General features: G+C 45.6%; 1 protein-coding gene across 1 annotated transcript in view; it reads right to left on the bottom strand.

Moving 5' to 3' along the window:
* Positions 1 to 16,307, bottom strand: part of tg (thyroglobulin) — a 443,647-nt gene that overhangs the window by 312,750 nt on the left and 114,590 nt on the right. The window contains exons 24-25 of the mRNA XM_078541245.1: positions 15,950 to 16,065; positions 11,472 to 11,580 (exon numbers count right to left, since the gene is read on the bottom strand). Of these exons, the coding sequence (XP_078397371.1) occupies positions 11,472 to 11,580; positions 15,950 to 16,065 (225 nt within the window). The remainder of the gene's footprint in view (positions 1 to 11,471; positions 11,581 to 15,949; positions 16,066 to 16,307) is intronic.

The raw sequence follows: 16,307 nt of genomic DNA, 5'->3' as shown, positions 1-16,307 counted from the left end.
CATGCTGTGAGATGTGACTTTGCTACTTGCAGCAGATTTAATACTATGCATGTAAGGCCTGAGTTGTGGTTGATGGAGATTACTGGTAGGCGTGTGAAGGGGTGTAGAGTGTAAAGTAAGTGTGTTTTTCGTAGGAAATGTGAAGTTGCATTCGCTGACCTTGATCACTTGTGTGTCTGTGTGTGTCCTCACACTTTCCGAGGCACTGCATCCAAGTTCTCAGGGCTAGACTGCTGCCACTGACTGCTATGGCTACGTACTCCCACTGCCCCCTCAGTATCTGCCTGCAAGGTTTCCTGGCCCTCTGAAGGGAGGGGACCTCTCTCCTCCTCTGTATCTCCTGCACCAAGACCACAAACAATACTCCGGAGAAAGTTAGGGTGCGTTCTCTGGCTTGCTGACCCGTTTTTCAATGTTCTTTTTTTTAACTCTTCTTACACCATTTCCAGCCCTTGCTGTGGTCGGAGTGCAACTACTTTACAAGTCTGGGTGCCCTGTTCAGGAATTCAGCTACTCAACAATACATTCAGCACTATGCTGAATGTCACAATCAGTATAATTAGCAGGATTTGGGGCATTATCAAACCTTACCTCCAAACAGTACTACACAGAGAAACTTCAACTCTTAAGTTTTCCTTTATCTTATGTTTACCTCTTTCACCACCATCTCTTCGGCCTTCCATTACCTCTATGTTGTCAAACTGCTTGTCCGACATATAGTTCTAGATAAGCCGCAATTTTCTCCAATTAAACATTGGGAAGATCAAAGCCAATGTTACCCTGACTGCCCTCCATCTTCCACACTCCATAATCCTGAGCTAATTGAAATCATTCTATCTTAACCCATGTGTCTCATTCACCACTGATCAACATTTAGTTCTGGGCCATCGCTATTTCCATTTTGAAATCCTGTTCCTCATGTTCAAACCCCACCACTTCCTACAGCCCTCTGAGAACCCTGCCTTCCTCAACGCTGGCCTCTTGTGCTTTCTCACTTTCCTTGCCCCAGCAATGATGGTTATGCCTTCAGCTGTCTAATCCTGGAGCTCAGGAATTTCCCCTTGAATCTTCGTCACCTCTCCACCACTCTCTCTTCCTGAAAACTTAACTCCTTGATCAAATGTTTTGTCACACAGCCTAGCATCGCCTACCTTGGCTTGGTGTCAATTTTTGCCTGATTACGATCCTTTGGAATGTTTTACTATATTAAATATGTTATATAAATACAAATTGTTCAAATTTTTTAACAGGATCTTAGTACTGGAGTTCCTTATCTTCCTGAATTTCTTTAACTACCTGCAGGCTGTTAAAAGTTGACCCTGTTGTCACATATTTACCATTAACCGATATACCTCATGTTCTCCCTTACCCACCACCTTGGGTGGCGTCCAGCACTATGAGCCTTGGTGCTTAATGTAGATCCCAATTTAAAAAGAATTGTTGTGAGTATGCAGCCAAATGCTGCAAAGGCATCCTCTGCCAAAAATAACCAGACTACAGAAAGGACACCTCAGTTGATTTTGGATTTCACTTTATCCATGCCTATTTTTCTGTTATTAATATAAACATTCCCATCATAACCACAGAGACATTGCTTCCATTCTGTTTCCTGACAAGAATGTGTTTGCTTGTTTGAAGTTAGCATCAAAAATATAAATGTTCCTAATTTTGTAATGTTGAAGCAGAGAAGCATTTCCCATGATTCAAGCGTAAGTTGTCCCTTTATTATTATTCTAAGTACTCATGCATGGAGAGCAGAAACTTTTCCTTTTTGACAACTACTCCAAACAAACAACCAGATCCTTGCCAAGCGGCCAAGTAAAAGGAAGCTGCCCATAGCTACATGCAGGTCACATGATCGCAATAGAGGTCATGCCTTTGGAGAGGCCAAGGAAAAAGGAGAGGGGAGAAAACATCTACAAAAATGCATTCTCCTCCCTCAAAGTAACTAAAACCACTTTCACAGTCTGTTGAGATTATATTTTGATGAAACAAGATTGAGGATTGTAGAATGTACGTTGTTACTGGTGAAATGCGTTACATACAAATATACAAACAAGGAGCAGGAGTAGGCCACTCAGCCCCTTGAACCTGCTGCGTCATTTAATAAGATCATGGCTGATCTGATAGTAACCTGAAACCTCAATCCCACCTACCTCCAATAATCTATCACCCCCTTGCTTACCAAGAATCTATCACCCCTGCCTTAAAATTATTAAGAGACTCTCCCTCCTCCCCCCCGCCTGCACAGGTAGTGATGAGCACTATCGGGCACACGTCACGCCAGGTGGGTCTTACTTGGCCCACCCACATAAAGTGGCGGCGTGCAGCCAATCACGGGCTGCGATGGGCTCCGCCCGCACCCACTCCTGACTGGCCCACCTGACGGGGAGAATATTCTCCCCTATTACACTATAACACCCACAGGTTTTCTGCTCTTTCAGGCCTTTAAAATTGGGAGTTGTGGCTTTTCCTACAATTTTCTTAGATAGGCGTTTAACTTGTGTTCATAGCATCCCACATGTGATCAGTCAATGGAAATTCACTGGAGTTACTATTTGTCTAGAAACAGAATACAGAATGTGCAAGGTTACAGGGATAAGGCAGGGGAGTGGCATTAGGTAGATTGTTCTTTCAGCGAACCAGTGCAGACTCGATGGGCCAAATGGCCTCCTTCTGCATTGTAAAGATTCCGTGGTAATGTCTGGAATATTTTGAGAACAGCTGATTCATTTGCCAACTGAGGTAATATTCAAAGATGTCGTCTGCACAGATGGAGCAGTGTCCGTCTGACTGGCTGCACACTGAGCCTTTGTACACTAGTTAGGAAAATGAAGCAAAAACTTGCCATTAGGGTTTGTTCTGCACTCAACCATCACAGCTACTCTACAATAGTTACATTTCTGTTCCACCAAGGAAAGTTGAATCAATTTTCAGGAAATGTGAATTGGAGAAAAGTTTATTCCATGGATGAACTCATAAGAAAATCTGGCTGGGAGAGTGTAGGATGATGAAGTGTATGGGTGTCAAAGGATAGAAAGAAATGGTTGGAAGCGGCCTTGTATTCAGACGAACGACCAAGTGAGACAGAATGATTGAGGGTGTGGTTTGAAAATAATTAAGAGCGTTTATAGGAAGAGAGAAGTTGATGAAAGGAATGAAATCAGAGGAGAAAGGAGTTAAAAATCACTGAGGATTAAGTCATTGTGTGGAGGGGTTGGAAGGATTGGAGGAAGGATGTCTTCATGAGAACCTCAGAGTGAGACTTGGTAGCGGCAGAGAATAAGGACTTTAAAGGAGACGAGAGGGTCGGAAGAGATGAGGTGTTTGAAAGAAGTGAAAGTCTCAAAGTAATAGGGTGGAGTCATCCCAGATTTGCACTAAGGGCGGTAGCAGGCGGGAAAAAGGATGCTTTACCCGCCAGTCGCAATGGCGGTTTTTCACACCGTATTGTCCCAATCCCACCTCATTAATTATGCATTCCCAGGAAACACACCGTTTGGATGGTGGGCGGGCTCTCATTCACCAGCGCACCATCACCTTGCCGCTTCACCATGGCGGGCACCATATTTAAAGTGCAGCCTTGCGAACACCTCTCAGTGCTTCCAGCCCAGGACTGCTGCAAAGACAACATGGCGCTGAAAGATAAGACTCCAGCCAGGTTTAATGATGCATCCCTTGAGCACCTTTTGGAAGCAGTGGAGGCCTGCCGCGATGTCCTCTAACCCCACTCTGGGTGAAGACCAGCAAGCAGCAGTGGTCAGCACCAATGCATTGCAAAAGAGGACAGCCACCCAGTGCCGCAAGAGGATGAATGGTCTCATCCGTTCCACCAGAGCAAGTCACTCTTCTCATCACTCTCAACTCACACACTCACAAACCCATCACACATCCACAGGGACCTCACATCTCAAGGGACAACACCACTAACTCAAGCACACACTCTCACATCTCCATCAAGCTCATATCCTCTAGAGCTCACGTCCTCATCCCATCCATGGCTCCGCTCACCACATAAACATTCCATGCAGTGCCATGTATCCTGCTCACACTCTCTCCATCTGTTTTCATGCTGGAGAAGCTGGCTCACAGCCACAGGGAGAGGTCGCAGACTGGGGGTGGATTGGCCCACATTAGGCCCCTCGCTCACTTTGAGGAGTGTGCCATTGTGCTGACTGTTGAGGACACGGACCCTGCCTGCAGCGACAGTGAGGTTGGTGGCAAACACCCACCTGAGGATCCTGCACCACATCATCCCTCTCTCAACGCAACTGTGAGTTCTCTCTCCCCTGCTTTTAACTCTGCTGCCATGCACTAATTATCCCTACTTTGGTTCATAAGGAGCTCTGCCAAGCGACAGGCACCCTTAGCCAGCCAGTCCCTCAGCTCCATCCACGTTCTCACCTCCAGCCAAGAAGACACCTCCTCCGTTGAAGAGCTGGAAATAAACAGCCTGGAAGACCCATCACAGCGCTTACCCACACCCTCCACCAGCGCAGAGACACATACCTCGGTGGGACCTAAATCTAGAGCAGGATCGGGTTCACAATCTGGTGGTCACCGCGCGGACAGGTGTTCGCATCAGAAGGAGCCAGGTTCGGCCAAGCTCCCCAGCACTTGGAGGACTGCTGGGTAAGAGTCACCTGCGAGGTCCGAGTCAGATGACGAGCCTTTGGATTTGGCCTTCCAACTCATCCTGGAGAGTCAGCAGAAAAGCAGGGAACATCATGCAGAGCTGTTGGAAGCCCTCAACAGAGTGGCACATGAGTCAGGGGTATGTGTCTACCTGCTCTCTGATAAATGGTGCCCACGTGTGGGCATATGGAGGTCTCCATGAGGAGGATGGCAGATGCCATGGAGACCCTGGTTCAGCAGAGCGTGGAGATGCATGCAGACCTGCACTCCATCGCGGTAATCATGAGTGAGTTCCTGCAGTGGCAACATGAGGGATGAATGGGGCAACTCGATGTCCCTCCAGGTACTTCTTACTCTCAAGGAATCAAGCAGGGGCCCTCGGGCACATGTAGGGAGGAGGAGCGACAGCTGGACACCTCTGGGTCATCCACTCAGGAATCTCAGAGGCTGTCCTCTCCCTTTGAGTCCCCTCTGCCTGTGACACCCCAACCTCATCCTCTGTCACTACAGAGGGAGCAGCTGGCCCACAGGTTGACAGCCAAAGCAAGCCGGTAATCCAAAGGCCTCAGCTCCCAGAGGACCAACGCCGAAGTCATCAGAGGCAACAGGAGCCAACCATTGCACAGGCTGTCTCCACCCCTCCTGCGGATGTCAGGGCAGCACCTAGAGGTCCAAGGCATTCAAAAGTTAAAACATTCTAATCACAGTTGGTTGCAAGGGTGAACACATTTGGTCACTTTACAATCTGAAAATATATTCACTTTCGCTTTCAGCTTCATTGACAGATTTCATTAGTCCTCCCACTGCATCCCGTCCACCAGAAGTTCAGCAGCACACAGCTGCCCCATGAGTTATTCTGGAGGGAGAAGTGTGTGTGTGGCAGCGCCTTTTGGAGCCTCATGCAAACACTGTCCCACGCACACAGATCCTTCCCGTATCGCACTCATCTCAATGTCCCAAGCATTTTTAATGCTGCCAGCTGGGGTTCTCTTTCAGTTGTCCATCTGAGCTGGCCTGCATCTCCGCCCACCCACTGATCACACTCCCATACAGCATCTGCTTTCACCCACCATGACTGTCATTTCACTTTCGATTTAGCAAGCATGGTAGTGCTACAGTTTTGCTTGAGGTCCCCATCCTTTCCCTCCCCCAGTCACCCATTTCCTTTCCCCTGCCACTGTTACCTCCCCTGGCATCACCTGCCTCCTCCCCATCATCACCTACCAGCCACAACCCTATTCTTTCGGGGGTATCCAGGTAAATGTGCACATTCCCTTCCTTCCCAAAAATCCCACTCCCATCCACATTAACTTCCCCAACCTCCTCATTCCCATGGTCCGTGTATGCCTTGGAGTACCCACCAACCACCCTCGCTGTCCCTTCCACAGAAACCGTCACACCATCACCCTCCCACCCTACCCCCTTACTCTGCCCTAGGTCATTCTCACCATTCTCTTCCAGCATGCGCACTCCCAGTTCGCTCCCCAGGAGGCAGCCATCGACTCAACAGACCCCTTCCTTGCACATTCACCTGGACGCCCTCCCCCTCTGGACTCCTTCCCCTCTTGGAACTCCTCCCCCTCTTGGAACCCCTTCCCCCACTTCGAACTCCTTCCCCCACCCCCAGACTACCACTCCCCACTTTACTCCTTACCCTTTCCTGACTCCTTCCTCCACCCTTACTTCTTCCTCCACCCTTAACCCTTTCCCTCTCTGGACTCTCTCAACCCCCTGGACTCCTTCCCCTCTCTGGACTCCTTCTGCGCCCGTGGTCTCCTTTCCCTCTCTGGACTCCTTCTCCCCTCTGAACTCTTTCTCTTACACCTTCCTCCCCCCTTACACCTATTTCTTCAGTTACCATCTTCTCCCCCATTATCCCCTCCTTCCCCCCCATAGTCCCTCCCACCCTTCCCAAACTCAACCCCCCGACACCTTCATTCCCCTCTCCCAACATCAGCCCCATGACATCTTTTCTCCCCCCACCAACCTCACCCCCCACCAATACCTTTGTTCCCCCTCCACCACCCCCCAACCTCACCCACCTTGAAACACCTCCTCTCCCAATGGAACCTAGACCTTCCTCTCCTGCCCCCCAGTACATCTTCTGCCCCCAAATACATTTGGATCTTCCTCTCCACCCTCTCGCCCATCATCCATTGTGAGCAGACCTTCAACGGTGACTTTCTATCTTCCGTGAGCTGCTTTACGGTGGAGCCATGTCCATGAGAATCCACCCAGTATGCGATGGGCATTCCTTCAGTGTACCCTGCTGTTGGGCTCCAGCACCTTCTGCTCCTCGGATGTCTGCGATGTGAGGAAGGCCCTGAGGGTAGGTCCCGCCTTCTGCACGTCACAATTGTCAAGAGGTGTTCTGGGCCACCGTGTTTTCCCGCCGACATGCTCAGATGATCCAGTGAGAGGGGGGTGATTCTGGTGAGCTGGGCTTATAATGATATTACAATGACGTTCCCAATGTCCGATGGTGGAAAACGCATCATGAAACCGACTTTTGGCCGTCTCGCCATGTTGTCCGCCCATGTTGCCAAACATACCCGACGCCAGCAGGCATGGAAAATTCTGCCCGTAGAATAGTTCAGAACAGAAGGAGGCCATTCAACCCATTAAGCCTGTGCCAGCTCTTTCAAAGAGCAATTCAGTTAGTCTCACTTTCTTAGTTCTTCCCCATATCCATGCAATGTTTTCTCCTTCAAGTATTTATTCAATTCCTTTTTGAGAGCTACTATGCAATCTGCTTCCACCACCCTATCAGACATTGCATTCCAAATCTTAATCAATCGTTGTGTACAAAAGTTTTTTCTCATGTTGTCTCTGGTTCTTTTGCCAGTCAGCTTAAATCTGTGCCCTCTGATGATCGACCCATCAGCCAATGGAAGCAGTTTCTTTCTATTTTCTCTGTATATGCTCTTCATGATTTAAAAAATCTCTATCAAATCAATATTAGCCTTCTCTAAGTATCAAAGAATTAGCAGGAGAAACCAGGATGTGATTTGGTGGTAACAGTCACTCTGCTTCCATAGCTGGGCCCAGATTTCTACACCTGAGTCTTTACTGTCTTGAAAAGAGAAGACTGAGAAGGAGTTATGATGCAAGTATTTTAAGCTATGAAAGGCTTAGATCCAAGTAAGCTTTTTTTGTGGTTTACTAAAAAGACGGTCAAGGCTGGATCTTACAGGGCACAATGGTACCAGCATCAACCTCTCAGGTAAGAAGTCAGAGGGGCCCACCCATCATCCCGACAGTTGCCCTACAGCAATTTAATGCTGGGAGTAACGTTAATTGTTTAATGGCAAGACTCCCGTCCTGCCTTAGAGAGCTGCAGCCAATCAGATGACCAGCAGCTCCATAGTCTCAGCAGCGCCATTAGGAGCAGTGGCCACTGCTGGGATCACATGCAGTTCCCAATGCTGAAGAGCCCAGGCAAGTCCAGGGTCAGGGGTCTCAGTGGTGGGAATGAGGGTGGTGAGGGGAGGTCACTGCTGGGGGCGGGGGGGTGGGTGGCAGAGCCAATAGGCTAGGCGGAAGGGTTAAACGAGGGGATGACGCTGGGGAGGGAGGTGCCTCTGATAGCCCCCGGGATGAACTCATTAAAAAATATTGGGTTGGAAGGGGGCCCGCAAAGGAGGGCCCCAACTTACCTAACTCAAACCCAGGCTTACCCCCCCTGGGGGTAAAATACCCCTGATGGCAGGATGAGGCCATTAATAGGCTATTTAAAGGCCTCAATAGGCCTAATGAGTCCCCTGCCTCCCGTAACATTTCAGGCAGGTCGGGGCAGGCAGGTAGGTAGGTAGGTGGTGGGAAGGCCACCCACTGAATTTTCCATGCCCTCCTGCCTTCAAACTCACTGGCAGGGGAGCATAAAATCCAGCCCTTTGTGGAGGAGATTAGCAGAACGGGAGGAGGGGCAAGAAAATTTAATGGTTTTCAGGAACAAAACAGGCAGGTTCTTGTCGAAAAATGGGATTCAGGATTATTTAAATTAGACCAAGGGAATACTGTGAGTAGAGAGGTTGGACGGCTGAGACTGTTAGCATGTAATAGGAAAACAGATGAGTAATGGCAGGCTGGGGTAAAGATCAGAAGGTAAGCTACCGAAAGCGGAGAGAAATAAAAAGTGGCATGGCAGCATGACAAGAAAAGAAACGAGTAAAGAAGAGCCCAATAGGGACCAAAGTATTGTAAAAAAGGGCAAAATAGATGTAATGGGCTCTTGCTGGATTCAATATTGTCGAACCGTTATCCAGGCTCAGAGTAGTTGTGGAGTGAAGAGCAGTGGGTGTGAAACCCAAGGGCTGAGTTCAGTGTAGCCCAGGGAGGCAGGAGAGGGTGAAAGGTGAATTTACAGGATCAGTGCAGGTGTCTGAGCCAGTACAAGGCATGGCTGTAAGGAGAGGAGGAGCATACACATTTTATGGTAGTAGGAGCTTGAGGAAACAGCCTAACTCAGCCCAGTGAAAGGTAACGGAAGAGTTTAAAGGTTGAAGTTGTTGTAATATGCCTTTCGGGGATAGCAGCATGACATCACTAGAAGGGAAGTATGTCATGTGATCCAGTCTTAGTTTCACTTTTGCTTTTGAGCAGAGCACAAACACACAGCTCTGCTGCTGATGTCTTCAAGCTTTCTACCTATGTATAAATGTTCTCATGTGCTGATTCTAAATAAATGACCCCACAACATGTTTGCCCAATCCATTACAAGGGATTGGTTCCTTTGTATCATTATAACAACACAACAGGAGTCAGCAGTCAACGGAAGCAATTGAAAAGTGCAAAGAAAAGTTCATTGGGCATAACTTGGAGCAGGATGGAAACAAGAAGGGAAAGATCAGAAATATTTCAGTGTAGAGTGCAAGTTTCTCAGAAGAGCAGTAGAAAACTGAGGACACAAGAACAGGCCAGAATAGAGACATTTCAGCAGAGAATACTGTCTCCACAGGAAGCAATAAAAGGAGGGGAAAGTAGATTTCTGTCCAGCACCCAACACAGCAGTAAAGTAAAGCTAGGAAGTCACCAGTACACTGAAGCACATTCCTGATGCTCAGCAGATAGCAGCAGCAGGTGGGCAGTAGACACTATAACTGGAATGGGTTATTCTAAAACTTGAAGAAATTAAGTTGCACAGCAGAGTCATAGTAGGGAGGATTTCAGTGTAGTTGAACAAAGTAACATAATCAAGGAGTCTGAGAATCAGACATGAACAAAGTGACAGCCATTGAAAAGAAAACTGTAAAAACACAGAAAAATCAAGCTTGAAGGATGAGCGATATGCTCTTTACAGATTGCTTTAAGCTTGTATCTTGGGCTAAGACGCACCACTACTGGGGGAAGAGAACTATGCGGAGTGGAAAAATGTTGGGATTAGCTGGCCATGGGTGAACTTGGAAAAGGCAGCTCAGAACCCAACATATACAGTCAGGAATAATGGAGTGATTTCAAGCCTGTAATCTAACTCAAAACTTTCAGAGTTTGTATGTCTATAGGAGACTGGATACCTCTTGGTGAGTTACATAGAAGATAGGTTAAAAGAGAAGTTGAGACAGTACATGCAAAGAACGATGGATATCTCAAGAGTGATTACAAAATATGATCCTATCAGAGCTTCAGACAGTATAGAAAAAGATGAAAATACTCAGCATCTGTGGAGAAACAGGGCAGTATTTAAAGGAGGCAATGACGGTCTTGCCTCCTGCAGCCTCCTTTGAAAAGGGCCTGCTGTATTAAGTGCTGAGCAAACACTTTCGTGGTCAGCGGAAGGCCTTCTCCAGGATCAAGGGCACCGAGGTAGAAATCCTTCTCCCTCGCGAGCTTGGCCCTGGCCAATCAGAGGCTGGCAGCTGTGTATCGCAGGCAGCTCCACTAAGAGAGAGGTGGCAGCTGCTCAAATGCACCCATTGAGAGGCCTAGGATCACTCAAGGACCAAGGCTACAGGTGAGTGAGGGCAGGTTGGTGTGTAACGGGGTGGGGGTCGCAGGAGGAAAGGAGGGGATCAGCACCAAGGGCAGGGGAGTGGCTCTCAGCAAAGCCCCCCCCCCCGCCCCTTGCCAATGCTGGGTCCCTTGATCAGGCACTGATCAAGTTCGACCCTCCTGATACCCCGCAAGCAACCCCTGCTGGGTGAATACCAATGGCAGCAGGATGAGGCTCTTCGTGAGTATTTATTGCTCCAGACTTAATCGGAGAAGAGTCGGGAAGGCGGCAGGGTGTCCACTCAGTACACTCCTGCCTGAGTAAATGCCCTCCCACTTCGAAACTCACCCCAGAGGAGGGCATTAAATTCCACCCACCAAAGTCTGTCAGTGGATGTTTCAGGACTGGGATTCTTGCTCTGGAATGGAAGTAAATACAGGTCAACATCGTCAAATAACTTCAGTGTTTCCAGCTTTTTCTGTTTTTATTTTCAAATTGCCAACACCTTCAGTATTTTGTTTTTTGTTTAGATAGTGATAAAGGTAACTTAGTATGATATAATCCATTCAGGGGATTCACAGAACATCATAGACCATGATAACAATGCTAGTTGGAGAAATACACCAATTCCAGGGTGAATATTAATGAGTCTGTGTCTATTTTCTGACTGTCAGTTGCTGAATATGCATTTATATTCCTTGTTAATTTGATAGATGCCTTGTGCTCTACATCCACTAGCACTGGAAGGTGACTCACATATGGGCTGTGCATTCTTGAGCTTGGTTTTTGCTTTATGATTGCACAAATTTTAGGATCATCCGAGAAAATAAAAGCTGTACAGCTCATGCAATAAAATGTGTCCTCATCCACAGATGGACCATTTCCATCAAATTCCCGTAACACTCACCTTTCTTCCTGTAGACGCTGAGATTCCCCTCACCACTGCCGCTGATTCTGAGCTGGCAACTAATCCCTTCATATTTGGCTGTAGCTGAATTCCCCAGGAATCCTTGACTCTACAAGCAGAATAATTTACAGATAGAATAATAAACAGCTAGCAAACTAAATTAATAACAATATATGAGAAAGTTAACAATAAGTCATATCAATGATAATAAATGGCTGTCAGTGAATTACTGTTTATAGATGGCTGTAAATATGTTACATTGAGGATAATAAACAGTTGACAATGAGTTACATGTGCTGCCAAAATACCTTGATATTAAACTTCTCCTCATGTTCAAATTTCTCCTTTGCATCACCCCTCCCTACCTCTGTAATTTCCCGACAGGCCCTACAATCTTAGAAACATAGAAGCAGTAGTAGGTCAGTCGGCCCTTCAAGCCTGCTCCGCCATTCAATATGATCATGGCTGATCGTCTATCTCAATGCCACATTCCCGCTTTCTCCCCGTACCCCTTGATGCCTTTAGAGTCTAGAAATCTATCCATTTCTTTTTAAAATACATTCAGTGACTTGACCTCCACAGCCTTCCGTGATAAAGAATTCCTCAAGCTCACCACCCTCTGAGTGAAGAAGTTTTTCCTCATCTCAGTCCTAAATGCTCTACCCCGTATCCTGAGACTGTGACCCCTTGTTCTAGACTCCCCCCAGCCAGAGGAAACGTTATCCCTGCATCCAGTCTGTCCAGCCCTGTCAGGAATTTATATGTTTCAATGAGATCTCCTCTCATTCTTCTAAATTCCAGTGAATACAGCCTAGTCAGCCCAATCTCTCCTCATACGGCAATCCTGCCATCAGTCTGGTGAATCTCTGCTGCATTCCCTCCATTGCAAGTATATCCTTTCTTAGGTAAGGAGACCAAAACTGCACACAATACTCCAGGTGTAGTCTTACCAAGGTCCTATATAGCTGCAGTAAGACATCCTTGCTCCTGTACTCAAGTCCTCTCGCAATGAAGGCCGACATGCCATTTGCCTTCTTAGCTGCTTGCTGCACTTGCATGCTTGTTTTCAGTGATTGGTGTACAAGGACACCCAGGTCCCTTTGTACATCAATATTTCCCAATGTATCACCATTTAAATAATACTCTGCTATTCTGTTTTTCCTACTAAAGTGGATAAGTTCACACTTATCCATATTATACTGCATCTACCATGCATTTGCCCAGTCACTCAAATTGTCTAAATCGCCTTGAAGCCTCCTAACATCCTCCTCATCACTTACATTCCCACCTAGTTTTGTGTCATCAGCAAACTTGGAAATATTACATTTGGTTCTCTCATCCAAATCGTTGATATATATTGTGAATGGCTGGGGCCAAGCACTGACCCCTGCGGTACCCCACTAGTCACCATATGCCATTCCAGAAAAGACCCATTTATTCCTACTCTCTGTTTCCTGTCTGCTAACCAATTCTCAATCTATGCCAATATATTACTCCCAATCACATGTGCTTGAATTTTGCACACTAGTGTCTTATGTGGAACTTTATCAAAAGCTTTCTGAAAATCCAAATACACCCATCCACTGGTTCTCCCTTATTTATTCTGTTAGTTACGTCCTCAAAAAACTCCAGTAGTTTGTCAAACATGATTTCCCTTTCATAAATCCATGTTGACTTTGTCTAATCCCATTGATATTTTCTAAGTGTCCTGTTATCACATCCTTTATAATAGACTCTAGCATTTTCTCTACTTCTGATGTTAGGCTAACCAATCTGTGATTGCCTGTTTTTATAAATAAAGATAATTTTGTCATCACCAAAAAAATCTGATACCAGAGGCCTGAGTTATGAGGGAAGTCGAAAGAAACTCTGAAAGGAGACAACTGAGGGGTTATCTCAAAGTTATAAAAGATACTAAATAGTCAGGTAGATCCAAAACACCACTTTAAACAAATGAAATGGGATTTTTAACATATCAATTCCAGGGCTATAGACAATGCTGACAATGCTACATTCAATTCCCATCCCTACTTGCCCTGAGGAGGTGGTGATCGGCCTTCTTGTTGAACCAATGGTAATGGTTTGATTTGACACAGCGACTTGTTAAGCCACTTCAGAGGGCAGTTCAGAGTCAACTACTTTGGTTATGGGACTGGGGTAACATTTGGGTCAGGCAGGCAAGGCAGCTTTCTTTCCGAAAGGACATCAGTGAACTCGCTGAGGGCTGATATCAGCAAGTTCTTCAGATAAGTGTGGTTAACGCTCAGAATTGACTCCAGATGAGTTAGCGGAAGTAAAAGCCTTGAAATCATTTAAGTAGATGGTGTGCTGGCAATACTCCAGGGTTTTTCTGAATGGATGAATGACCTTCCTCATCTGTATCCATACTGTGAAAACTACCATGCTAAAATGTTGCCTCAAAGTCACATTTGTATTCCTTCGATTATGAAGTTGAAATCTTCTTCTGGCTAGATAAAGGATCCTCATGGAGGGAAGAGGATAAAACATTATAGGAGTGTTTTTATTCAAAAGAGAATCACTGGGATATATGTCAAAGACTTCATCTGAGCAACCAAGACAAAGACCTCACTATTGGAGGAGACCGAGTTAGAGATTGAGTTAGAAGCCTGGACTTTCCCATTAAAGTGGAGAGAAAAATCAAGCAGTGCATTGTTACAGACAGGAGGGGGTTTTATTTAAACAGTCCTGAATTCTCCTCTCACCACCTGTCTGTAAACAGAAAGGTGTTTTAATTTCCCCCTTTATAAAAGGTGATGTATTTCCCAACCCCTCAGTTTTGGTGTGATCCAATTTCTATTAACAACCCTACAACAAACTCTATATAGGGTAAACTCAGAGGGTTAGTTTCTTCGCACACACTCAAAATGCAGGGGGGTGGGTGGTGTCACATTCATACAATACAATAGTTAGAGAAAGAAAGATTTACAGGGCAAAGACCACAGAATAAAGGGTTATTGTTTCACATGAGTCCAGAGCCCAGAATCAAAAGTCCAATGGTGAATTCCTTCACAGAAGTCAGCAGACTGAACTGATGTTGGATAATTCAATTTTCACATTAGTCTTGTAGGGGATGATATGGAAGTTCAGAAGTTCCAGTAGAAATGGGGTAGATGGGGGGTAGACTTTCAAACTGGACAGAGCCCCTTTTCCGAGCTACTGCTTGGTAGATGAAAAATGGCAGACTGATTTGCAGTACAGCAAGACAGTATAACTGGTTCTCCCCGCTAGGGAGGGGGTCGGGGGTATATCAAATGACACCCAGCTCTCCACTTTGGCTTTGACAAAGGGTATATATTCTTTTGTATGGATTCCTGAGGTTGTTAATGTTCCAATCATTTAGAATTTGAAAGGAAGGTTGCAGAGTCTTTTTTCCTAGCAGACAACTTGGCTCCAGTTGGTCAAGCTTGGCTTATGAAATGGAGATGGCCTTTGTATAATTCCCTTTGAATTTGGTCTCTTTAGTCCACAGGGATAATGAGACACAAGTCTTTATGATACTGCCCTGATAGCTCTTTTGTTTAAGGTCACAGCCAGACATGGCTTCAGTCATTTTAAAAGGTCATTATCCAGCTTTAACTGAGCCATTTAACAACACTGCTGGAGATTCAGCACTGAGATTCCAGCCAGATAAGGTGAAGAAATTAAGAGAGAATTTTAAAAAGGCATTCTAAATTAACAAAATAGAATAGATTTCCAATGAACAGAGTGAGGGGAAGAAATTTATTCACATGCCATTTCTAGTCGCACTACACAGACTTATGTAGAATCCCTGGGGCAGGCAGTGCTGTGGGCTCGTATCAGCACCGCACACGTGGCTTTCTTAATGATATTGAAGCGGCACTGTACCAACACATTTATCCCCATCAATAATTTATGGTGGAGCCATTTGTGAAGAAAACAGAGACTCTCTTAAGTTATTAAGGTGTGGATAATCTTGTACATACTTATTTCTACCTGCATCTTCAAGGCTCACCTCCCACCTCCTACTTTAATTCTCTCCCAAACCATTGAACTGTGGAATTACTTATCTTTACTCTCCCCTTTTTCCTATAATCTACAAATTTTTAGAACCAGGTATAATGCTCCTAACCAATACTTGGTTTATCATCCGCTCATGCCCACTCCTTCGAAATCTGGCTTTGTTCGGCACTATTGGCATTGAGAGGGTTGGGGAGTGGGAGTAGTTGAGTTGCTCTCGCGAAAAGCAGCCAAGTAGATGTTGAGTTGAATAGCCTTCTTCTATGTTGTGACCATTCTATAATTCCATGATCCTTTGACCAACTTTCTCATTTTAAAAAGAAGGGCTTAAGAGGAAGGTGAACATGACTTGTACGGCTTCTGAGAATGTACCTGCACAATGGGTTTTGCTGTGTGTGCCTCTTCTCAATTCTGCAATCTAATAATTGTGCATTATGATAAACACATTAGTGTATAAGATCAACAAGCATCTCTCTTACCTGTCCAAAGGTTTTGCAGAGCAAATTGGATTCTGAGCTATTATAAAGTTCACAGTGGAACAGCTCTCCTTTGCTGAATAATGTCAGAAAGTTACACATCTCATTTCGTGAACATTCTGCAAAGGGAAAGATTTAAGTTTTCTTTATATATGACTTCATGATTTATATTAACCCCAAATAGAAATATTTTAACGAGAAAGACATAAGAGAAACAAAGAGGCTTACTTACTTAACTGTGCATTTTTAGCAAACAACTCTAACACCCTTTGTACATTAAGTACATTCCAATGTGTTTGAACAAGGTCCTATCACATCTACAACTTAGGGTCAAACCAAGCTGATGGATAAAAATCCCCCA

The sequence above is a fragment of the Cetorhinus maximus genome, chromosome 4, assembly GCF_964194155.1.
Source record: "Cetorhinus maximus chromosome 4, sCetMax3.hap1.1, whole genome shotgun sequence".
Classification (NCBI taxonomy): Eukaryota; Metazoa; Chordata; class Chondrichthyes; order Lamniformes; family Cetorhinidae; genus Cetorhinus; species Cetorhinus maximus.
This window is presented reverse-complemented; position numbering and strand designations above follow the sequence as displayed.